Here is a 22,952-nt window from a genome sequence, read left to right as displayed (position 1 = left end):
GACAATAATTCACAAATACAAACGAAACGCTACAGTGTGCTACAGTACTGTAACAGTAATTTGGCACCTCCCAAATTCCCCAACTAAACACGGCCCTATACTCATATGATCCAGGTAAGAAATCGATAGAGACTTCTAAATTCTGCGTTTATGAAAGAATAGGTTACAGAACTATGCAGTATACGGATACCGGTGAACCAATGAAATATGCATAAACTGATAAACATGAGAAGAATGTGCGGCAAACAAGTGAATAGCAGTCTACGTTTCTTGCAAAAAGTTAATACAAATCCAAGACTTCATTTCATTCTTAGCACAGAAGTCATGACAGCAGGAAAACCACTGCTAAAGTTTCACTTATTTGTGAACATCATGACGAGAGGTTGTGGAACTTCCCAACATCACTTCGCGTTGGCAGACTCTCCAGCCTTTGCGAGCTCCTCGAGCTTCTTATCAATCTGCGCTTCCGTCAGGCCATCCAAGTTCACGCATCTCTCCACACCCATTTCTGACCAGTTAAATAACAGCGGAGAGTTAAGGCCAAACGATACGTTTCACATAGCAATCAAGCAGCGATGAAGATACACGATGGAGCAGATGTATCCTCCAACAAAAGGATCCAAAGCAAACATAAAGTGCTGTGGCCATGAATATCTTTTAGCTAATATCCTTGTCAAGGTAGATTATATGTCATATTTTCATCACTTTCGTCTTCAACTAGAATGCTCAGCACCCATGATTAAATAAATAGAATATGTGAACTACATTCCACAACCACAATAAGAGAATTCAATAATGAAATACATACATGATGCCGATCTACAGAAACTATAAAAGTCAAATAATGAAATGCATATTCTTTCAAACAGAAAACATGGCACACAAATGCCAAGAGATCATAGCAATAAATGATGAGATAATGCAATACTTAAACACCCTGAATTGGAGTGCATTTCTCCGTTTTACAGTGTATTTGAAGTACTGCACGGTGCAGTTTGCAGAATGGCAGCAGAAACCAAAATCCAACAACAATCTTCCAGTATAACCAGGCTCTCCTTTGTTTTATTTTATATCACAGTAAATGCTATCACGTCTCTGGGTATTTCGCCTTATAAGATGCAAAACCTTAAGTAGCTTCGAACACCCCAAGAGATATGCCTTAATATTTTATTATGGTCAAAGGTTAGGTTGATTTGAACTTTGAGCGTGAGAAGATGATTTCTGGTTCACTGGTGCTATGGAAACAAAGTTTGCACCTCTAAAGCAGAAAGCATGGCTCCATGTTTCTAGGGTCTAATTCACCCAAGCTATAATTTGATTTCTTAAAATAAAGCTATTTCGTCGAAACTGCACCAACATAAGCTTGGTGCATTTATGAAACAAAATTCTTTAGCATAACCTAAAGCACTGTCTTGTATAAAACTTGTTCTTGCCATGTTAATTCCATGCTACTGGACATAAACGAGAAGCATAATGGTGAGGATTAATAAGGACTTGTTGCTGATCCAGTTTCTGTCAAATTATTAATGTGCACAACAATGATTAGTGAAGTTTACGAGGCATTTGGCAAAATAAACTTAATCTGATGGCAAAAACAGAGCTTGTTTCAGTTTGCCTGGCTGATCAGGCATTTAGTTTAATCTGGCTAAGGTCAATCTGAAACGATGCCAGTTGTTTTTTTAGCATTGTACCTTTGATGGCTACAGTTGCTAAGAGCAAAACAGGTGATGCAGAATAATGGAATTATGTGGAATTGGAGCGAGTGGACACCTGGTGCACTGGTGTCAGGTAAGAAGAAGAAGAAAATGTTGCAGCCCCACTTGAGAATAATGAGGTGGATGAAATAACGATGACATTTTATTCAGCTGTGGGTTGTTGGAAAGGGATAAGATGGTAACTGACATGGATAAAAGGCAAATTTACCTCCTAACGTGGCAAGTAGATGGAGCTTCAGACTGGATCTACATTGTGAGTGCCCGGAGCCATAAATTGACTAATTTGGTATGCTCAAACTTGGCCAAGTGTCCGAGAAATAATGTAGTGGAGTGTCACGTAGTAAACCTGACATAATTAGTTCATGATGCAAGTGTATCTAGATTTTAAGCTGGGGCATATGGCCAATGGCCATAGCATGTTTTAATCCTTTTGATGGCAGATCTGCTTTGCACCAACAAATATGATATAATTTTCAAATTAAATCAAAATGTTCCTAATGAAAAAACTCTGCTGATTTTACTTGCTAACCAGATGAAGAAACAGAATGCAACTGTTACAACAGAATAACTGTTGAAGAAAATTTCGTCCAGGATTATAAAGCTGAGGGTGCCATTGAATCAGCTTAGCCGTCACATTCCCACACTCATGTTGGATTTGACATGGGGCTGGTTCAACACCATATTTTACAGTCCAGAAAAGCTAAGCCGGAGGTGTGACACCAATTCGCCATCAACTAGCCTGCATGGTTATTCTCCACTAATCTCTTGGCAGGTTTTTCAGTCACTACTAGTACCATTTTGGCTCAATCGAACATGAACAGTGGAAAACCTCCAAAGACAAGATCCGGAGGTGCAGATCAAAACATTCCGCACGGGACATGGAAACGATTTATAAACGTCTCAAACCAGTCCGAATTAGACTATAACCGGAGGGCAAGGGCCAAGGAAGAGGGGTGCGTACCATAGCGCGCCCAGAGCTGGGGCTGGACGCCGGAGCACTCGCGGACGAGGAAGGGGAGGGAGGGGTTGCGGGACTTGATGTCCCCGTAGTTCTTCTTCACGAACTCCCTGCGCCGCGACCAGATCGGCAACACAACACCACCGCATCAGAAGCAGCAGTTTCAGATAGGGAGAGAATCAGATGGGGCTGAGTGGTACCGGGCGGCGGCGCTGGCGGGGGAGGACTGGCAGAAGAGGACGCGGATCTCCTTCACGCTGCGGGACAGGCTCGCCCGCCACGCCATCGCCGCCGGCTGCTCGCGTTCGAATCGATTTGTCTGTCGCCGCCGGCTGCTGTCTCTCGGCGGTGTTGGGGAAATGGAGGATCGAAGGCCGGAGCCGGGTGGGACGAAGATGGCGTGACTTAAGACCCCGTATCCGATGTCCAAATTCAATCCGACGGCTGCAAGTGTCTTTGCAAAGCTAGCTTGGGCGGAGACGGTGTCTGGCGCAGAGCTCGCGCTCCGCTTCCTCAACGACGCCGCGGTCTTGCCGGGTGAGCCCGGTCGCGTACCCCGGTGACCGACGCTGCTAGACTTTCGCTAGGATTCAGTTAGGCCGTCGTCGTCTTCAGTTCAGTTTTTCTCGACGCAGTTCAGCTGCCTGTTAAAGCTGTGCCATACATACAACGCGATAGTATCTGATGGGATCAGTACCCTGCTCTCATGTTTCTCTACGATTGCAACTTTGCAAGACTTTCTTCAAGTCCTTCAACTGCAGCTTCCTTCATCCATGCTGAGATGCTATGGAGTGGAAAATTTGCAAGGCCCGTGAAGTTTTTTTTTTTTTGGAGTTAAACTGCAGCTACACTACTACGTCTACTACAATGGTCGACGACGGCTCATCTCTCTGCAGCAAAATTTGCATGGACTTGGGCTTCAACTTGGGGCCTTGCAAAATTTCTCCGGGCTTTCGCGGCAGTACTATCGGCAAAGAAACTAGAAAGGATAGCAGGCTGCAGGCATCTGTATGCTTCTGCAACTGTCTGAACTCTTAAGCCAGGACAGCATTCTTCGAAATTTTCTCTTTTGCCCTTTTTATCCCCTCCATGCGCGCATACTGTAAATTTTCTCTGAATAGGAATGGTCAAGCAAACAGGAAGAAGGGACATGGTGCTTGCACGCGTTGGGTTAGAGAGTGCCCACACTCATTTCGGTCAGCTGGTTGGGTCATCTCTTACAGAAGAGGCCAAGAGGGTACGACCATTGCATATAGACGTGTCTGTGACTGCGAACCTGTGTAGCGTTGAGCAATGGTGATATATTGCATTCCGAAAAAAAATTGATGCCATTTGCTTCGGAAGGATTTTCTCGGAAAGAACGAACCGGTTGCCACTTGCCACTAGCGTAGCACACAATTACTGCAATTTCTTGTCCGGAAAGAGGCTACCAGCAGTGAGAACAGGAAGAACCAGACTCCCCCAGTCATCGGTCGTCAGGTCAAGCAAAAGTTGGAAAGCCGGTGCATCATAGTTTCATTCGTAGTAGATGCAGGCAGGAGACATGTTGGCACTTTTATATATACTGTCATCATTGATCCGCACTTCATCGCACAGATTGCATGCATCACAGACTTCGTTTTGAGAACTTTAGCCTCTTTCTTCTTTAGACTAGAGGACGACTTGGACTACCAAAACCTACAGGCTTGGATTAATCAACACACCATACACTTGGAGGACTTTTGACGGAAAAAGCTCCCTTTTCTGAAGACAAACGACTACTACTGCGTCCCCACTCCCCAGTCGGTGGTACCAGATGCAAGTAGCAAATTTTCCGGAGAAGTTTTTTTCATTACTATCGTGGAAGTTTGGGGGGAATGTTCCGAAGAGAAATATTTGTGTCGAAGTTATTACCACATGTTTAATTAGGAATTGGGTTTAAGGGAATGAAAGCTAGACAAGATCTATGATGATAACGGGGGACTCTGTTATATGTTGTGCATTATGACTCAGTAGAAATGAAATAACCATTGGCAAATCACCTATCAAATATTATGTGCAGGTAATCTACAGGGAACACATGGGCTCCTACCAAATGTTATATTTGTATATGATGCGAGTGTTTGCGTCTTTCTTGTGTTTCTTAAAAAAGAGCTAGATGCTGAATTATTGTAGTAAGTGAACGTTAAGATGCTTCGAAGAAATAAAAAAAAAGGCAAAGGCCATAATTATAAAAAACATGAATATGAACAAATCATAGATCAATAATCCTTCATTTTCCAAACGTGAATCATCCTGGATTCAATCATCTTGGTCGAGTCGAATCAGTAGCAAATTTCCGGGGGGGGGGGGGGGGGGGGGGGGGGGGGGATGACCAGCTGACTGACCGAGACCGGTCAGTCAGGCAGAGCCAGACCTGTCCCTGTGCTTTCGCAAGAGATGCTCTCTCGGTATTCAGCCTTCACGCATGAGAGCTGCCTCTTGTTCGCTTCTGCAGACACGGAGTCGTATGTTAATCTCCATCGAACCACCCTGCCAATCACACGCTAATTATCCATCTAATTATCTGGTTTGGTTTAGCCAGACTCATCAACATCAACCACTCGCTTATTCAAAACCACTAGTAGTGACTAGTGAAATGGACTGGAAGAAACCGCACGAGGGTCTCGTCTCGCCGATGCCCGGTGTACTGTGACGGAGATGGCGGAGTAGCGATCGGTTGACGCCGAGCGGCCACCCACCACTTCGCCGTTAGTGCAGGCAAGAATAAGTCTTTCCGTCGCGTCAGCGGCGAGCCGGCGACCGATCTCTTTCGCCTCCCACTTAACCAAATCCCTGGCCCTCCTGCTCTCGGCGCACTTGCAGCGAGGGGTATAGCACCGCGCGATGGCGAGAAATTACAGCCTAACATTCAGAACTCACTCCAGTTTTTATGCAGTAAACCCTGCATCTGGAATCTGGACGTGGGCAGGAATTCAAGTGAAATTTCAGGGAGAGGAACATATGCGTACCGTTGATTGTTGATATTTCCTCAAGTTAGGAAATCACAGCTGTACTTCGTGGGAAAATACGACCAAGAAAAGGACGACTAGAGACCATCGGCCCCTGCAGAGGCGCGGTAATTTCTTTCTTTCTTTCTGAAAAGAACGACGCTCGGAGGAACGGTCGCCACACGATCGGCGCACACTGCGCACGCGCCTTCTTTCGTCCACACGAAGGAAAGCTACGCCGGCAGGTCACACCACAGACACAGCAACACAGCGTAGCGTGGTACACATGGTACAGTACTACTATGGGCCCAATTTGGTTGGCCTCCAGCTGAAACCCTACCAAACAGTTTGATAAAAAACAGCTCCACCCCTGGAGCATTAGAGGAATCGGAGCTATTTTATATGGAGAAGTCGGATAAAAAAAATTAGCTCCTCCAGCTCCTTCCCATGTTAGGAGGAGGTGGAGCCTCGTCTGCAATGATGCCGGGAAACAGCGTCCCTTTCGTCCCCTTTTGATCCGTGCATCTGCTTTGGGCGGCAGCAGCAGGCTCACGCTGGTGGTGTAGCTAGCGGCTAGCGCTGCATGGACCCGCCACTCCAGTGCTCACTGCTCAGCACCAGCAGCTAGCAGATGTTGCGGAGAGCCAAAGGCAACTCGATCCCCGGCTGCGCCAATCCGACGCGACGGACACTAGCATGAGGGGGACACCAGCGCTGGCCCTCGGCGCCAGTCCAAACGCACGTCCTCTCCCCGCATGTTCGGTCTCGGTCCGGCGCGTCCACACTGGGATCGCACATAACATTCGAACTACCAACCAAGACCGGACGAATCCGTGGCATCTTTCGCGAAAATTGCCAAACCAAGTGACGAGTAGTTTATGAGGCGCCTTCCCGCGGAAAGCGAGGTCGCTTTTCATGTTGACTTGACCTGACCTGACGCGGGCGTCGTGTAATGTAACCTGTAACTTGTTTAGCAACTGCTCCCTCATTTCCACTGCAAAACCTCGAGGTGTACTGCGAAGTCTCTGACAACACTCTCGCTGTACCAGTGTACCTGCACGAGAGCCGAGCGTGCATATAAGCGCCCCCCAGTGCCGCTCCTGTCGGCACACCAAAGTACCAAACGCATCCAGAGGACCACCAGTCCAGCAGCAGCAGCTCGCCACCTCCGCCTCCTCACCAGAGCTCACTGAGCCAAGCGAGTCGCTGTGCAATAACCAGAGAGCAGCAAGGGAACAAATGGCGGAGTCGCTCAAGTTCACGGTGCGGAGGAAGCCGGCGGAGCTGGTGTCTCCGGCGTCGCCGACGCCGCGGGAGCTGAAGCGGCTGTCGGACATCGACGACCAGGACGGGCTGCGGTTCCACATCCCCGTCATCCAGTTCCACCGCCGGAGCGCGCTGATGGGGGCGCGGGACCCGGCGCCGGTGATCCGGGGCGCCATCGCCAGGGCGCTCGTGCACTACTACCCGTTCGCCGGCCGGCTCAGGGAGCTCGAGGGGCGCAAGCTCGCCGTGGACTGCACCGGCGAGGGCGTGCTGTTCATCGAGGCCGACGCCGACGTCCGGCTCGACCACTTCGGGGACGCGCTGCAGCCGCCGTTCCCGTGCCTCGACGAGCTCATCTTCGACGTCCCCGGCTCGTCCGAGGTCCTCGGCTCGCCGCTCCTCCTCTTCCAGGTACGTTAGTTTCTTGGGCACTTTGTGACGTGTTGTCTGTGCCGCACACGTGTTTATTACGTGCATGGGGGGAAATAAGCTTATGCGTGGCGTGACGTGTTCAGGTGACGCGGCTGGCGTGCGGGGGATTCATCCTGGGGGTGCGCCTGCACCACACGATGGCGGACGCGCAGGGCCTGGTGCAGTTCCTCGGCGCGGTGGCGGAGCTGGCCCGCGGCGCGGCGGCGCCGTCGGTGCGGCCGGTGTGGGGGCGCGAGCTGCTGGAGGCGCGCGACCCGCCGCGGCCGGCGTTCGCGCACCGCGAGTACGACGTGGTGCCGGACACCAAGGGCACCATCATCCCTCTCGACGACATGGTGCACCGCTCCTTCTTCTTCGGCCGGCGGGAGGTCGCCGCCGTGCGCGCGCACCTGCCGCCGCACCTCCGGTCGCGTGCCTCCACGTTCGACCTTCTCACGGGCCTCCTGTGGAGGTGCCGCACCGTGGCGCTGGCCCCGGACGCCGACGAGGAGATGCGGATGATCTGCATCGTGAACGCCCGCGGCGGCAAGTCCGGCGGCGGCGCCGCCATCCCGGAGGGCTACTACGGCAACGCGTTCGCGTTCCCGGTGGCCGTGGCGACGGCGGGGGACCTCGCCGCGCGGCCGCTGGGGCACGCCGTGGAGCTCGTGAAGCGGGCCAAGGGGGAGGTGGGCGCCGAGTACATGCGGTCGGTGGCGGACCTGATGGTGCTGCGCGGGAGGCCGCACTTCACGGTGGTGCGCGCGTACCTGGCGTCGGACGTGACCAAGGCCGGGTTCGGCGACCTGGACTTCGGGTGGGGGAAGCCGGTGTACGGCGGACCCGCGAAGGGAGGAGTCGGCGCCATCCCCGGAGTGGCGAGCTTCCTCATCCCGTTCAAGAACGCCAAGGGCGAGGACGGCATCGTCGTGCCCATGTGCCTGCCCGGCCCCGCCATGGAGACGTTCGTGCGGGAGCTCGGCAAGCTGCTGAGCCCGCCCGCGGAGCAGCCGCAGGAGGACGCGTCGTCGTTCCCCGTCATCAGGTCCGCGCTGTGACTGTGAGTGAGCTTGCCGAATCAGCGGCCGTCGTTTTCGCCTCGTGATATACGTTATCGTGTGGCGCGCGTGGGTTAGTGGTGGGTGAACGAAATTGATGTGTGCAAATGTGCGTGGGGTTTGCGTTTGATCTGTACGTGCAAGATATACAGTATGTGTCGTCCTGCAACACACACAGGGAAGGGATCGCCGGCTGAAGCGCGCGCATTTCAGCACTGTAGTACTGCAGGGCGGCACTGGGGTCGTATGATGTTGTATGTAGCATGCAGATTTGTAATCGTATCCATCTTATGTACTCATCCATCCTAAATTGTAAGTTATTTCAAGAATTTTGGAGAGTCAAAGTGTCTCAAGTTTGACCAAATTTATACGATAATATAATAACATTTATGATGTCATCTAAGTACCATTAGATTCTTCATCAATTATATTTTCGTAGTATACCTATTTGATATCATAAGTCTTTATAATTTTCTCTATAATGTTGGTCAAACTTGAGATGCACGCTCCAAGATTCTTGGAATGACTTGCAATTTGGGATGGAGGAGTACTTCGAACGAATGGCTTTGTACTTTTTTGAGAATAGGTACTCTGCGTAACCGTATGCTTTCATATTTTTTTTTTGAAAAAATGCTATCAGTATACTTTCAGATAGAGTACGAGTGTACATATTGAGCGCTGATGCTAATCATGCTGTACTTCGCACGTACATTGAGTACCGTTTTTTTTTTTTTTGTTGAGAGAGGACGCACATTGAGTACCTGTGAGGGAAAAGGAGGGCGCCAGTTTTGTGGGCCGGGCTGCCATTTTGGTATATCGACTAGGAGGCCCGGCTGTGTGCGAAACGGGGTGTATCAACAACTAGGCCGGCCAGCGGGGGCTCTAAAGATGGATAGGGGCAGCCCACCTCAGCCCATTATAGCATGCTGCAGCACAGCCAAAAAAACTATTTAATTGAAAAAATGTTGGATAAAAAATATTGTTAACTTTTTAAAAAAAGTTGAACCAATATTTCTTGGAAAAAAATTGAACCAACATTTTTTTCGAAAAAGTTGAACTAACATTTATTGAAAAAAGTTGAGCCCAACGTTTCTTTAGAAAAAGTTGAATCATCATTTTTCGAAAAAAATTTGCACCAACATTTTTCAAGAAAAAGTTGATCTAGCATTTTTTTTTCAGCCTTCTTCTTCAGCAGCCAGCGGCGGCACGCGGCAGCGGCGTAGGCAAGGGAGGGAGGAAGCAGGTAAGGCTAGAATTTGGATAGTAGCGATCCAACGGACCTCGTTCTTTATAGGAATCTCAAACACTGGCAAGTTCGTTGCCTTCCTACCTTTCAGAACATGGATAGGATTTCCGCCTGCCAGCAGCAAAAAGAACCTAAAAGAAAGTAGCAGCCCAGAGCCCACGACGCCGATTCGCGGCCCAGACCGACGCAGCCGTCAATAATTATTCCGTTCCGAGGTCGGCATCATCTGCTTTCCGGATGGAACCGAATATGAGCCGGAAAGCTCGGCAGAGAAAAGCATGGCGGAACGCACACCGCTAGCCCAGATCTGGTCGGGTTCTTGGAATCTTGGTCGAGCTGCTGGAGCTGGCCACCTGCACGAACGGCCCCCGGTAGAGGTGCTTCACCTAAGCCTACGTGCCGGAGCCATTTCGAGTAAGGCCAGGGCATCTGGTTCTTTTAATTTGGTGCACGATCATCGAGTGCGTGCACCTGCCGCCGCACGGCCCGGGGCGTCCCGGCCATCCAGCTCCGATTCTCCGCGGCGGCGGTGGCCACGGGGACACGTCTAGCTTTCCTGCGTCAACGAAACGTGACGAACAATGCTGCTGCTTTGCGGCGATAAATACCATATCCATTTCGTCATTTGTACTAGCCAAGTACCGATGCTTAAGATGCCACGAATAACATCTTCCATCCATTGGAAAATCAATACGGACTGCTGGGTTGCTCCCTGCACCGACCTTGCCCGTGTAGGTTGAAGGATTGATCGTCTGGTGCATGGCTGCACCTTGCCACGCCTTTTGTGTTTTTTTAAAAAGTTAAAGGCTCTGTTCGGCTGGACTTATAAGCCGGCTGAAAAGATGAAACGACTGATTTATTGTGAGAAAAAAATACTATTCGGTGGCTGATAAGTTGAAGCGAACAGAGCAAAAAGTTAGACGATTGTTTTCACCTAAGGTCGGGGCTGAATTGCAGTGGTATTCAGCTCCTCCTGAGGCAGATTCTTCAGCGCGTGTGGGGCCGAGGTACGACCTGTCAAACACACAGTTCAGCTTAGGCATCTGAATCTGGCAATCTAATAACAACTCAGCTGGGTGTTGCTTACATGTAAAAGTAATGGTTTGACAATCTTAACGATGACCTATATGTCCTGCACCAAGTGTATGACGTCCCGACGTGCAAATTCCCAAGAGGTGTGTACTCTGGGTGCGCCAAGCAAATCCTGTGCTTTATGGCTTCGAATCCAGTTACATGCTCTTGCTCGCGCTGCGGAACTCGTCGCCGCGGTTGGCCCCCCTCCGACAACGCCTACACTAGTAGAGCCGCGCCCCGGCCCGCGTCCGCTCCTCCGCGCCCACCGCTCACCTCCCCCTCTTCCCTGCGCGTCTCCACGAGCCGCGACCGCGACCGTGCTCTCGCGGCGCGCCCCGCATCGCATCACCCACCAGGCTCCAGGCCTCCACCACCCACGGACCCACCCATCCCGCCCCGCCGCGATCGGGGCCTCCTCTCCTGTCCTGCCCTCACCGCGGGTGCCCGCACGCACGGCGACGCGCCCCCTTCAAAATTCCTCCACCGTCTCCGGCCGCGGCTGCCGAGCATTGATTGCGTCCGTACCCCCGGCCGAGCGGCGTGTCGGCTGAAATCTCTCGCGCGGCGATGTGGCGTTCGGCGGCGCGGCGGTCGGCGCAGATCCGGCGGCTCCTGTCGTCGTCCGCGCCCCAGGCGGGCGCCGGCGCCGCCGTCCCGGGGCCCTGCATCGTGCACAAGCGCGGCAACGACATCCTCCACGACCCATGGTACAACAAGGTAGGCAGCACGCGGCAACCGCACGCGGGCGTTCCCCGCCCCCCGATCTCGCGATTGCGCGCGCGCGCGGCGGTCTGTGATGCGGTTTCAGCTTACCGGGGGCTTCCGTTCCGTTTGGGCGCAGGACACGGCGTTCCCCATGACGGAGCGCGACCGCCTCGGCCTCCGCGGCCTGCTCCCGCCGCGCGTCATGTCCTTCGAGCAGCAGTACGAGCGATTCAGTGAGTCGCCCCCCTCCCGCCGTTTGGCCGCTCGCGTCGGAATCCGTCGCCGTTGCTGATGCGAATGCGTGCTTGCGCGCTTGCTTTTTTGTTGCAGTAAACTCGTACCGGTCGCTGGAGAACAACACGCGGGGCGAGCCGGACTCCATCGTCGCGCTGGCCAAGTGGAGGATCCTCAACAGGCTGCACGACCGGAACGAGACATTGTACTACAGGGTGAGCTCTCAGCGTTGCGGTATCGTGTTTGGATAAAAAAAAAACTGATGCAATGGTGATCGCCCTGAATTTGGAGTGCTTGTACGGTGATAATATGCTCTGTTTTTGCCAGGTGCTAATCGACAATATCAAGGATTTTGCACCGATAATATACACCCCCACAGTCGGCTTGGTCTGTGAGAATTACAGTGGTCTGTTCAGACGACCCCGTGGGATGTATTTTAGTGCAAAGGATAAGGGGGAGATGATGTCGATGATTTACAACTGGCCAGCAGAGAAGGTATAATTGAAATTGCTGTCTAAATGCACTTTTTTTAAGTATTGCTTCTAGTGTGGCAATGAAAGTTGAGTTTATTTGAGTATCGATTCAATTAAAAGACATGAAACCGAATCATAACATTTGATTGATGCTAGTGGTTTCCTAGATCTTTCAATATGCCATGAGCCAATGCTTAGAAGTAATCGTACAGTAATTTGCATTCAAACATATTGTTATTTTCATGATAAACTCTCGATTGCTTAACACCTTTCTGTTTAGAGATCATATAAACAATATTCAGCATTACTTCTTCCATTTATGCCTGTATGACCTGCCTTCATGCAATTGGTTGACACTTTTTCAGGTTGACATGATAGTTGTGACTGATGGGAGTCGCATTCTAGGCTTAGGTGACCTTGGTGTTCAGGGGATAGGCATACCTATTGGTAAACTTGATGTTTATGTTGCAGCTGCCGGTATTAACCCACAAAAGGTACGAAACATCCTACTACCTGTCTTTCTGGAATGAACATGCATCAACTACAGATATATTGCTTTTACATTTACTTTATAGAACAGGCGAACTAGAAAACCCTTCAATAGCTTGCTCGTTATGCCACACCTTTTTTCTTATTTTCCTGCTCTCTGGAAATACACCAATACTTGCAGGTTCTTCCAATAATGCTTGATGTGGGGACAAATAATGAAAAGCTTCTGGAGGACAAGCTATGTACGTAAGATACACTAAACCTAATTTCTGAAACATTTTTCGTAAGGACACGATTTTTTCTTTGATTAAATGGAAACCTTAATTGCTTAGAACAGATGTATTTGTTAGTAACTAAATCCGTTGTCGCATACCTTATTCAATGGTATTTACTTAGATTTAGGACTAAGGCAACCTCGGTTGGAAGGAGAAGAATACTTGGCTGTTGTAGATGAATTCATGGAGGCTGTCCATGCACGTTGGCCTAAAGCAGTTGTGCAGGTATGTGCTCTTTAAGTTTAAGGTCATCCTCTACTTGCTAGTTCAATGTTGCTCCTTTTCTGAAGTGATAAAATCACAGTTCGAAGACTTCCAAATGAAATGGGCCTTTGAGACTCTTCAGAGGTATCGGAACAGATTTTGCATGTTCAATGATGACGTACAGGTACTTTGATTCCCAATTTGTTATATGTGATTTATTTGGTAAGATTGTGTTCGTTCAAATTTATATCTTATTGTTTGATGGGCTCATCCTATCTAAAATAGGGGACAGCTGGAGTTGCCCTAGCTGGCCTACTTGGTGCTGTTAGAGCACAAGGCCGGCCTCTGCAGGATTTTACAAATCAAAAGATAGTCGTTGTGGGAGCTGGAAGGTATTGTAGAATCTCTCCAGTTTATTTTATATGGTATGTTGTCAAAAGTGTGGTTCGTCCATTCTAATTCCTCCTTAGAATCCAGTGCTGGGATAGGTGTGCTAAGCATGGCTAAACAGGCAATGTTGAGGATGCCTGGGATCCATAGAACTGGGGAAGGACATAATCAATTCTGGGTTCTGGACAAAGATGTAAGTTAGGCAAGCAAATATTTTTTCTGTTTTTTTATCAGGGTCCATTATATGTGAAATTTAAAGGCTGTTTACTTATGCGCTCCTGTTGTGTTGTACCTTGTAGGGCCTTATTACGAAAGCTAGAAAGGGTCTGGATCCTGCTGTAGCACGTTTTGCCAGAGGCTATGGTCCAGATGAGGTCCCAGATCTCCATGAGGGAGCTAGTCTTGTTGAAGTGGTATGATAATTTGATTCTTACAGTTACATTTTCAGCTGCTGGAGCTTAGAAAATGTTATATTAGATTATTTCCAATGCTTGTGTGCTTGGACTAATTCAGTTTGATACTGATCGTCAGGTCAAGAAAGTTAAACCTCATGTGCTTTTAGGACTATCTGGAGTCGGGGGCATATTTAATGAGGAGGTAAGCATAAGTATCCGACGACCTACTTCTTTCAGGTTTCCACAACAAGTTAAGGAATGCCTTTTCTCCAATCTTACCAGTCCTGATTTAGCAGTCCTCAGTCTAGGTGCTTGTTATTAGCACTAGATTATCCATTTAAGTTTGGTTAAGGACTGTGATCTTAGATGTTTTATGAATCTAGAAAATATTCCCAGTACCATTAACATGCATTCTTATGATGCCAGTGAATGACTGCATAAGTTACCGCCTTATGGGTGAACATATGCTAAAAAAAGATCCAGTCAATCTTATAGTTTTGAAGATTCCCATTTTAGACTGATTGAATATGATTCATGAATGATCTCATGGACAACGACAGTTTCAAGTATGTACCTTTCTCATATAGACAGAGTTGTCAGGCCTAACTAGTGAAGGGACTATGAGTCATTTTGGCCAATATATCTGAACTTTGTTGACAATTCCACAGCAGCAGAACAGAAATTGTGGTTTAGCTGTTGTGAGCTATTTACTTGCCTAATCTATTCTACCATTGTTTAATAATGTTTCTTGATCAAAGTTTTGGGCACCATCACCAGTTCACCACTCAAGTGAAATACTAGATTTTTTTCTTATGAAATTTCACCATTCAGCACATTCCTAGTTAAATTGCTCAACTGTAATTACTGATGAATGTTGAGCATCAAAGCTCCACTCCTTGTCTTTATGTATAAGACCATATTGGGAAATGCCAAATTGTACTCCAAGCATTCATATTTTTACAATTGAATACTCCATTTGTCATCAGGTTCTCAAGGCTATGAAAGAATCTGATTCTCCTCGCCCTGCAGTTTTTGCAATGTCCAACCCAACTACTAAAGGTTTGTGCTCAGCCACCCACAGATGGTTTGAGGAAACTCAAGGATGAAATGCTTTTCTTTTTTAAAGGAACCCGAAGGTGAAGTGCTAATTTTGGTCCTTTCTTGTTACATTACAGCTGAATGTACTCCTGATGATGTATTCAAGCATGTTGGAGAGAATGCGATATTTGCTAGTGGAAGCCCTTTCAGTAATGTTTCTTTAGGTAATTCCTGCCTACTCTCTTTTGCGTTGTTTTATAGCAATAATTTCTAGTAGATGATCACTGATGCTGAAATTTTGATTTGATAGGAAATGGTAAGACAGGTTATGCTAATCAAGCAAACAACATGTATCTGTTTCCTGGGTACGATAAATTCTCACCTCTCCTAGACAAGTATTTGGTTTTTGAGTTTTACTGATGGAAATTTGGTCATATTCAGGATTGGTTTAGGAGCTCTCCTTTCAGGTGCTCGGCATATTTCAGATGGCATGCTTCAAGCAGCAGCTGAGTGGTTAGTCTTGCTTGATAAAACTATATGGTTGGCACACCAGATTAGGTGCCCCTGCATTTTGCTTTGCTTGGCATAAGATATCAAGTACACTGGTTCCACAAACGCCTAATCTGATTTGAAGCATCTTGTTTTTCTTGTGGAATATAACTTAGATAAGCATCTGCTTATTTTTGCAATGCAGCCTGGCATCATACATCACAGACAATGAAATTCGAAAAGGAATCCTCTTCCCTTCAGTCTCCAGGTTAGCTTCATCAGCTACTGCATGCTGTTACCGGACACATCCATCCAATCATTTCTTACTACTAATTGTAATATGAACTCCTTATCCATTTTGACTAATGGTTGACTGACATCCACCAAACACTGCAGTATCAGGCACATCACTGCACAGGTCGGCGCAGCAGTCGTCCGTGCTGCTGTCGCTGAAGACCTGGCTGAGGGGTGCTGCGATGTGGGTCCTAGGGAGCTTGGGAGCATGTCAGAGGTACCATACTACACAGAAATTCATGTCACATTCCTATAGTTCAAGCCTATGGCAGTGTCTGAACTAAGTTTATCGTGTTGTTGACAGTTGGAAACGGTGGATTATGTGGCTCGGAAAATGTGGTACCCTATTTACAGCCCGCTTGTGAGCGACAAATAAATCTGAAAACTCTCACGGGCTGCACTGAAGCAGATGTTCCTGACATTCCATTGGAAGGAATGTATCAGATTTAGGCATTTGTTTTGGCCACTCGTTATTAACCATTTTTAATTTAGTTACTCAGCTAGAAAGCATCTCGGCGGAGATTTAATGCCCACGTTATACGTATAATGGCTTTGTATCGCGCCATTCATTTGCTTAGACATGATTACTTCACCAAAAGAATGTTCAATTTTGAGATCCATCGAGCTTCATACTGCCACAGTAAGCGTACTTATCATGATAAATGTAATAAGTATCAGACACCGGAGCTTCTCTAGCTCTGTCTCCTCAAAATTGTCATGAGGAAATGTCATTCCATTCTTTTTACCTCCAAGATGTTCACAACCCATTCGCAAGAGAGAATAATCACCACACAACAGAAAGGCCCAGGTATCTTTCATCAAAGGAATTTGATGGAACAATTTACAGGGGTGCTAAAGCTGATTCCCGCTTCCACATCGGATGGCCAAGTGCTTCACCTCAAAGTGTTTTTGTCACCTTCCACGACCTTTTGCATCGCTACCTCCAGCGTTCCGCCGCGCGCAGCAGCCGACGAAGTACACGAACGACTAGCCAGTAGCCACAATAACACAAGTAAAAGATAAAATCAAAAGGGAGCAGATAAGCACAACAAAGGTGAAAAGTTTCATTTTGTGAAGAGGGAGTATGTGCTAGTCTGAAACTAGCTGTGCTATCAGTTATCGTGTTCAACTCAACGCTTACCAGGATGACGAACAATATCACGTTGAAGATGGCAACCACGCGCCACTCGGTCTTCATGTACTGCGCAACCCCAGCTCTAGAACCAGATGTTTGGTGTAAGCATTGCATCAAAAATGGAGTTGATGATTTAAGCCAAAGGGTGAGGTGACAAGCAGCTTACTTGCAAGAATCACAGTCGTAGCACTTGACGGAGCGTGCATTCTTGTACAGCTTGCAGTCGATGTTGGTGCTCACCGGATGATAGCTCAGATCGAAATAGGACGCGTTCAGAGCTGGGTACCCACACCTGCAAATCAGATGATGACCATGTTTAAGATTATAGTGAGCAGTTGCAGGTTCAAAAGTTTCAAACTTTCAATACAACGCAAAAGGTTCAGTTGCATTGTTGCATACTCGGCTGGTGGGCAGCAGCAACCGGACTCCATGGGAGTAAGTTCTGCAAGCTTGTATTGTTTCAGAGTCTGCATGAAGTTGGGTTGTGCTATTAAGACCACCGTAACATTAATCGTAGCAAATGGAGCAACTACGACATGGTAAATCAGATGGAGGACGAGTCAAAGAGTGACCTTGTATCTTTTTGACAGGTTATTGCAGTCATCTGACTTCACAAGGCAACTTCTCAGGTGAGTCCATTTCTCAGTGTCATTGAGCTGGAGTGTGGAAAGAAAAAATAAATCAAGAGTGTTACATGCCAGCGCAGAAGAATATTTAGATGTACCTGCATAGCAGGAAACATAATTTTTCCAACAAAGAAAGAGTACATGCCTGTTTGACAAACCAGGAGCTGTAATCCTGAAGACGGTACTCTTTATACCTGCATAGAACATGAGAAATGCCTCAATTTAGGTGGCTAAAGCAAACCGGATTTCTGTGGATCATTCTGTGAATCACTTTAAGTCACATACCTAGCCCCAGGAACAACATGGCCAGTTCCTGTATTTGTTATGATAAACCTGCAGCAGTAAAGACAAAGACACTGTTAAGCAATAACACGGCTGTTTCTTTCATTTGGTCAATTGGTAATTAACACCTAGGCGGTGCAGTACAATTCTAACAATACCATCACCATAATAAATGTGCACACCAGCAACAAGCAAAAGTGTGCCATCATTGCCACCAAGTCACCAGCTAAATAAAGGCTGTTCAATCACAAATGAATCGAAGGAACTTACGCAAGTACCGTGAAGACCATGATTGCCACCAAGACTACGAACAGCATGATTAGGTACTAGAAGGCCACATGTCAAGGTAACAGATAAATCCAAAAGTAGCCAAAAACATGGAACCAAGACACGCAGTCATGTGACTGTGACTTTACTTATCCAATTCACGGGAAAGGAAGGATACTGTCCAAAGCAAGCAAGAAATGTTCTTCCAAGCACCAAGGAATCCAACGAGTGATCTGCCGCACAAATTGCCAGTGAGCCAGGTTACAATGGGGAGCACATTCAGCTAGGTAATGCCAGGGGATGGGGATGGATGCGATTAGATGCGCACATGAGAAAGATCACTCCTCCAAGGGCTATGACAGGGATGGTCAAGGATCGCCTACACTCATCGTTGTGGGTGCTCATCCAGAACCCGAAACCCACCACCAGTAGTGCCAGTATCTGTCCAAGAATAACAATGCAAGATTCGTAAGCAATACCTGTCCCTATGTTCATATGTTAACATGAACTATCAATCAATGTGGGACAAATTGGGAAGCAGTGCAGCTTAACACAGGAAATGCACGGGGCACAGCCACCAGATGGAGGACGACGAAATGACGAACACAAAATTTCAAAGAAAGTGCATGTTTAGAAAGGAAAAGAAATCAGAGAAAAGGTAAAGCGAAATGGTGGGGAAAGTGCACTTGAGCAATCAGCCACGGTCGTGAAGCTAAAACCCACAATTCGTAGGTGAAATGAAGCGCTGAATCATAAAACCACAACTGAGCCAGGAATGAATTCTGAAGCCCTGCCAGCGGCGCCAGTTCATCACTCGGAGCAGTGAAGAAATAAAATAATCAGGCTGCTAAATGTTCGAAAAAATAATCGAGCAGAAGGGCCACAACAGAAATTGAGAATCAGCCCGAAGCAAGAGCAAAGCAAAGCGAGGCAAAAGGCCTCCTCTGATTCGAGGAAGGAAGGCGGGGGAGCAAGGGAGGTAAAGGAGTGAGCTGGGCCGAGCCGACCGACTGACCATGGTGAAGAAGTTGATCCACCTGATGACGAACCCGCTGGTGCTGCCCATCCTCCCCTCGCTCCGCAACCAGCCGGGTCACTGGACGGGATCTGGCGAGGCGGCGGCCGGGGACGAGGGCACCGGTGGAGACGGACGCTGGCGGCGGCGGCGGAGGCAGTGGCAGTGGCTTGGCGCAGAGTGTATCGGGGTTCGGTTCGCGTGCGAGCTTAAAGACAACGGTCGCAGCTAAGCCAGGCACGGGCGCAGATGAGCAGCAGCAGCAGCGGGCTGGGCTGGGCACCTGCTCGCGCCGTCGCGGTGGGCACAGGGAGCGGAGACGATGGCACATGGGCCCTACGATTGTGGGGCCGAGGTGTCGGTGGGAGAGGGAATCGGCGCGGGGTGGCCGGCGGCGGCTGCGGAGCGCAGAGGCTGGCAGCGGTGAGAGCATATGGGGTGTGTGGCCTGGCCGATGGTCCGGCCGGGGTGGTGGGGTTGGGGCCGAGGGAAAAGTCCGTTTGGGGTCGGGTTTGAACGTGGTAGGCGCGGTCGCGCCGTGTGTTTCTCCGTGCGCTGCGGTGCCTGAGTCAGCACGATTCACGAGCACGATCGGTTCACGAATCAACGAATGCTTCCGCCGTTTCGCCTTTGGCGACGGGAAAACTGCTTGTTGCCTCGCGTAGTCACGTTGCCACGGCCCACGGCCAACAAGGATCCCGAAAAGCATAAAAAACACGTCAGCAATCTCCGGTATTTGTTTTCCGTAAAATTGACAGCATCGAATGAGTTGAGTTCTGAATACACTGTATAATTGGAAATCTGTTTGACGTGAGCCTAGCAAAGGACTCGGCGGTTTCTCCTGAAAACGCAGTAAGTCGTGAACAATTTTCCGACGCTTTCGTGTGCAAATTCTTGACGATCATTGGGCAGTTCGTTAACATCGCAGAGCTTTTGATATCCAGAGTCGATTGTTTGGATCCTACTACAAAGACACGGGTATTCTCGAAAAGAAGGTACACGGATGCTTTGAAGTCTCAACCATATAGACCATGAAAAACCAAAATCAACGCAAAATATGCAGGCTAAGAAAAAAAAACATCCATGTGTCATTACAGAAGAAAATGGAAACAGGTGATGAATCAAGGTGATAACTAGCAACCGAAACTTAGACTAGTAAACAAGTAGAATGAAAACGTCAAGAGGATCTATGAGGTAAGAAATGTTTAGACTGATCAAAGTTCCGGGCTTCCAAGCAAGCCCAGTGTGCATGTCCTCAGTTAAACTGAATAGTATCAGTGCCGACAAGAAACCCTTCCTCTACTGATTGAAGTAAGCTTGGAAACATCAAGGCACCAAAACGAGCCCTACAAGTACGAGAGAGAATTCGGTGTTATCTGAGACAATACAAGGAGCTTTGCAACGAGTGACACCTTAGTTGGAGAACTCACTTGATGGGTTGCTATGTACATCTGTATTTGCCTGATAAGTTTCTCATGAAAAATGAATGCGTTGATGCTTCTGAAACTGACGCGTTGATCATTGGCAATATACAGCCAAGTCGATCTGTGGAGGTATTGTCTTAATTTCTGTTCCGAGTTCTTGCTCAATCCTATACCTGCAAAACACAGAGAAAAGGAAAGGATCAGGAATCTCAATACAAGAGAGGTACTGCTTACATTTACTCAGAGACATCAAAATGATGTATGCACTTTTGCAGTGCAAACTTACAAGTTGAAACGGTCCTCATAAGTGATCAAGTTCACTGCCAAACCAAGGTGCCCGTATCGACCAGAACGACCAACCTAGAAAAATGCATACATTGAGGAACTTCTAAGTTCAACAAAGTTATAAAACACATAGAGCTTCTACAAAAAGACGAGATAACAAAGTACCCTGTGCAAGTATGTCTCGGAGGTCTTGGGGAAGTCAAAATTAATGACCACATTAACAGCTTGGATGTCAATGCCTCTGGTAAACAGATCTGCAGTAAAGAGAGACACAATAAGATATACAACATAAATGGCATGTCTACATGTGCTGAAAGTAATTACATAGTGAACGACCAATAAGATAGGAAAATGCGAGTCAAACAAGATTTTCCAATCCAACAAAAAAAATTATAATCTTTCCTAAAATATCAGAAAATATTTGACATGGGAATCGGTACAGACCTGTACACACAAGGTTTCTGCAAGCACCATTGCGAAAATCATGAAACACTCGGTTTCTGTGGTCTTGCAACATCTTAGCATGAATGTAGAAGCATGAATAACCAAGTTCAGTTATTTTCTTAGCCAGTAGCTCAACTCTATTAACAGAGTTGCAGAATATAATGGATTGATTAATTTGAAGCTGGCCAGAACACAAAAACAGGATAGCGTGTCAGTTTATACTTAAATATGGATGAAACTAGAACAAAGAGTTAATGTTTGCTGTACCTTAGAGAAAAGCGTATTCAGGCAATGGACTTTCTGCCTTTCTTCAACAAAAGCATAGTATTGAGTGATTCCTTTCAAGGTCAGTTCATCCATAAGATTAATAACGTAAGGTTTAGGCAGATATTTCTCTTTGAATTCCTTGACAGTTACAGGAAATGTTGCCGAAAACATCAACAGTTGCCGACTAGGTGGAAGGAAATGAATAAGCGCCTCTACAGAAGGCTGGAACTCTGGAGCTAATAGCTTGTCAGCCTGCATGTTAAATAATAATGTTTTTGTTCAACTTGCCATGCACACATTTATTTACAGGTAAAATGCACCCTGCAGCTGCAAATCAGCAAATTGTAGAAATATGAAGGCCAAAAATGCTCTAAGATCAGGGTTCCAGGATGTTTTTTAGCAGTGTATTAATATGTGCAGATTATCAATGATTAGTATCAGGCACATAACCAAAAGGGTGGCCAATGTCACAGTAAAGTTGATGAAAATAGAAATGAAAGCTAATAGCATTTTCTTTTCTTTCAGCAAGGTTCTACAATTTCAATATATTACAGTGAGATGATTAATGTAATCAAATGGGGCGAAGCAACTTTGTCAATAGAACACACTTCCAGTACCTAAGATACGATTGCAACATATACAGATACAGCACAAGAAAAGGTGGTACTTGCTTTGTTCCTCATTATACCTCATCCATGACGAGCATCGAACAATCTTTTAGCACACAAATGCCCTTTCTGGTAAGATCCAGTATTCGGCCAGGAGTACCAACGAGTAAATGAACAGGCTGGTACAAACGCATGATGTCATCCTTCAAGCTGGTTCCTCCAGTGCTGACCATAACTTGAATGTTCAGGTACTTCCCAAGCTCTTTACAGACTTGTGAAGTCTGCAGAGCCAGTTCCCTTGTTGGTACCAGTATAACAACTGAAGAGAAGACCCACAAAACCAGAAAAAGTTTACTTTTATATATAATAATGTGCAAAGTTCACAAAAATAAGAGACAAACAACAAGGAACGCACAATGAACATTACAAGGTGGATGTAAAACTGGCATTTCAAAAAAAAACACAACAAATGTTTCTGAGAAGGTGCCAATGATCAACAAAGAAAACAGAATGCTGTTGCATTATTTACTATTTCAGTCTTGTCAATCAGCCATATAATGCTAGAACACAAATGCTTTGCTTATTTCATATGTATTATCAGCAGCAACAGTTATCTTTCTGTGACTATCTCCATGTAAATACAAAAAGCAGACTAAAATTTAAGACAAACGAAACGATTTCTTACAAGAGTCGTGCTTTCACTACATTTGGATCCATCGACGTCACCAACAGTAATAAATATAGCAATAATTCAGTGGCCATGTAACATTAACAGAGCAGAATGGATACATGGTGGAATTGGAGAACAGTAATTTGGACTGTCTTTTTAGCCAATTAAATTGCCTACATCGGTACCAGCAATAAAAAATGTTACCCTAATTATGGTTCTTTCTAAATTTGAGCACATGAATTCACC

At 47.1% G+C, this 22,952-nt stretch overlaps 5 protein-coding genes across 6 annotated transcripts in view; 2 read left to right on the top strand and 3 right to left on the bottom strand.

Annotated features, from left to right (window-relative positions):
- Positions 1-172: 172 nt before the first annotated feature.
- LOC101759587 (NADH dehydrogenase [ubiquinone] 1 alpha subcomplex subunit 2) lies at positions 173-3,237 on the bottom strand. Its single transcript, XM_004982627.4, has 3 exons — positions 2,874-3,237; positions 2,677-2,783; positions 173-508 (listed from the first exon to the last, which is right to left on the bottom strand). The coding sequence occupies exons 1-3, from the start codon at positions 2,957-2,959 to the stop codon at positions 402-404; spliced, it is 300 nt and encodes a 99-aa protein (XP_004982684.1). The 5' UTR covers positions 2,960-3,237; the 3' UTR covers positions 173-401.
- A 3,447-nt stretch (positions 3,238-6,684) lies between these two features.
- LOC101759181 (benzyl alcohol O-benzoyltransferase) lies at positions 6,685-8,770 on the top strand. Its single transcript, XM_004982626.4, has 2 exons — positions 6,685-7,319; positions 7,424-8,770. The coding sequence occupies exons 1-2, from the start codon at positions 6,882-6,884 to the stop codon at positions 8,375-8,377; spliced, it is 1,392 nt and encodes a 463-aa protein (XP_004982683.1). The 5' UTR covers positions 6,685-6,881; the 3' UTR covers positions 8,378-8,770.
- A 2,202-nt stretch (positions 8,771-10,972) lies between these two features.
- On the top strand, positions 10,973-16,414 carry LOC101758088 (NAD-dependent malic enzyme 59 kDa isoform, mitochondrial). Its single transcript, XM_004982623.4, has 19 exons — positions 10,973-11,414; positions 11,539-11,635; positions 11,733-11,851; positions 11,964-12,131; positions 12,475-12,603; positions 12,780-12,840; positions 12,995-13,098; positions 13,178-13,261; positions 13,363-13,469; positions 13,555-13,660; positions 13,767-13,880; positions 13,999-14,064; positions 14,849-14,921; positions 15,038-15,124; positions 15,211-15,265; positions 15,342-15,413; positions 15,595-15,657; positions 15,786-15,900; positions 15,988-16,414. The coding sequence occupies exons 1-19, from the start codon at positions 11,265-11,267 to the stop codon at positions 16,057-16,059; spliced, it is 1,842 nt and encodes a 613-aa protein (XP_004982680.1). The 5' UTR covers positions 10,973-11,264; the 3' UTR covers positions 16,060-16,414.
- LOC101758501 (tetraspanin-10) lies at positions 16,402-19,457 on the bottom strand. Of its 2 annotated transcripts, XM_004982625.3 has the most exons (11): positions 19,009-19,456; positions 18,322-18,434; positions 18,172-18,226; positions 17,997-18,052; positions 17,730-17,777; positions 17,590-17,638; positions 17,391-17,474; positions 17,218-17,285; positions 16,985-17,110; positions 16,825-16,900; positions 16,402-16,670 (listed from the first exon to the last, which is right to left on the bottom strand). In XM_004982625.3, the coding sequence occupies exons 1-11, from the start codon at positions 19,057-19,059 to the stop codon at positions 16,596-16,598; spliced, it is 801 nt and encodes a 266-aa protein (XP_004982682.1). In that variant the 5' UTR covers positions 19,060-19,456; the 3' UTR covers positions 16,402-16,595. The 2 variants fall into 2 exon arrangements, with proteins under 2 accessions (XP_004982682.1, XP_004982681.1); XM_004982624.4 differs by having other exon boundaries at positions 18,322-19,457.
- Positions 19,458-19,989: 532 nt separating this feature from the next.
- Positions 19,990-22,952, bottom strand: part of LOC101757677 (DEAD-box ATP-dependent RNA helicase 12) — a gene marked incomplete in the record, with an annotated part of 4,392 nt that continues 1,429 nt past the window's right edge. The window contains 7 exon segments of the mRNA XM_012843146.2: positions 19,990-20,354; positions 20,439-20,605; positions 20,719-20,792; positions 20,883-20,971; positions 21,162-21,342; positions 21,429-21,680; positions 22,117-22,355. Coding sequence (XP_012698600.1) covers positions 20,527-20,605; positions 20,719-20,792; positions 20,883-20,971; positions 21,162-21,342; positions 21,429-21,680; positions 22,117-22,355 — 914 coding nt within the window.

Source organism: Setaria italica, chromosome IX (assembly GCF_000263155.2).
Source record: "Setaria italica strain Yugu1 chromosome IX, Setaria_italica_v2.0, whole genome shotgun sequence".
NCBI lineage: Eukaryota > Viridiplantae > Streptophyta > Magnoliopsida > Poales > Poaceae > Setaria > Setaria italica.
Note: the sequence above shows the minus strand (reverse complement) of the source record. Positions and strands in the feature narration are given on the sequence as shown.

Bases quoted from the DNA above. Each gene is read 5' to 3' on its own strand.
- LOC101759587 (XM_004982627.4), bottom strand. From the start codon at position 2,959: ATGGCGTGGCGGGCGAGCCTGTCCCGCAGCGTGAAGGAGATCCGCGTC. The intron at 2,784-2,873 runs GTACCACTCAGC...GTCGCGGCGCAG, and splicing joins CCCGCCAGCGCCGCCGCCCG to GGAGTTCGTGAAGAAGAACT. The intron at 509-2,676 runs GTACGCACCCCT...TTAACTGGTCAG, and splicing joins CCAGCTCTGGGCGCGCTATG to AAATGGGTGTGGAGAGATGC.
- LOC101758088 (XM_004982623.4), top strand. From the start codon at position 11,265: ATGTGGCGTTCGGCGGCGCGGCGGTCGGCGCAGATCCGGCGGCTCCTG. The intron at 12,132-12,474 runs GTATAATTGAAA...ACACTTTTTCAG, and splicing joins ACAACTGGCCAGCAGAGAAG to GTTGACATGATAGTTGTGAC. The intron at 15,266-15,341 runs GTACGATAAATT...GGTCATATTCAG, and splicing joins AACATGTATCTGTTTCCTGG to GATTGGTTTAGGAGCTCTCC.
- LOC101758501 (XM_004982624.4), bottom strand. From the start codon at position 18,488: ATGAACATAGGGACAGGTATTGCTTACGAATCTTGCATTGTTATTCTT. The intron at 17,778-17,996 runs GTAAGTTCCTTC...TTACTGCTGCAG, and splicing joins ATGGTCTTCACGGTACTTGC to GTTTATCATAACAAATACAG. The intron at 16,671-16,824 runs GTAAGCGTTGAG...GCTACTGGCTAG, and splicing joins TGATATTGTTCGTCATCCTG to TCGTTCGTGTACTTCGTCGG.
- LOC101759181 (XM_004982626.4), top strand. From the start codon at position 6,882: ATGGCGGAGTCGCTCAAGTTCACGGTGCGGAGGAAGCCGGCGGAGCTG. The intron at 7,320-7,423 runs GTACGTTAGTTT...TGACGTGTTCAG, and splicing joins CGCCGCTCCTCCTCTTCCAG to GTGACGCGGCTGGCGTGCGG.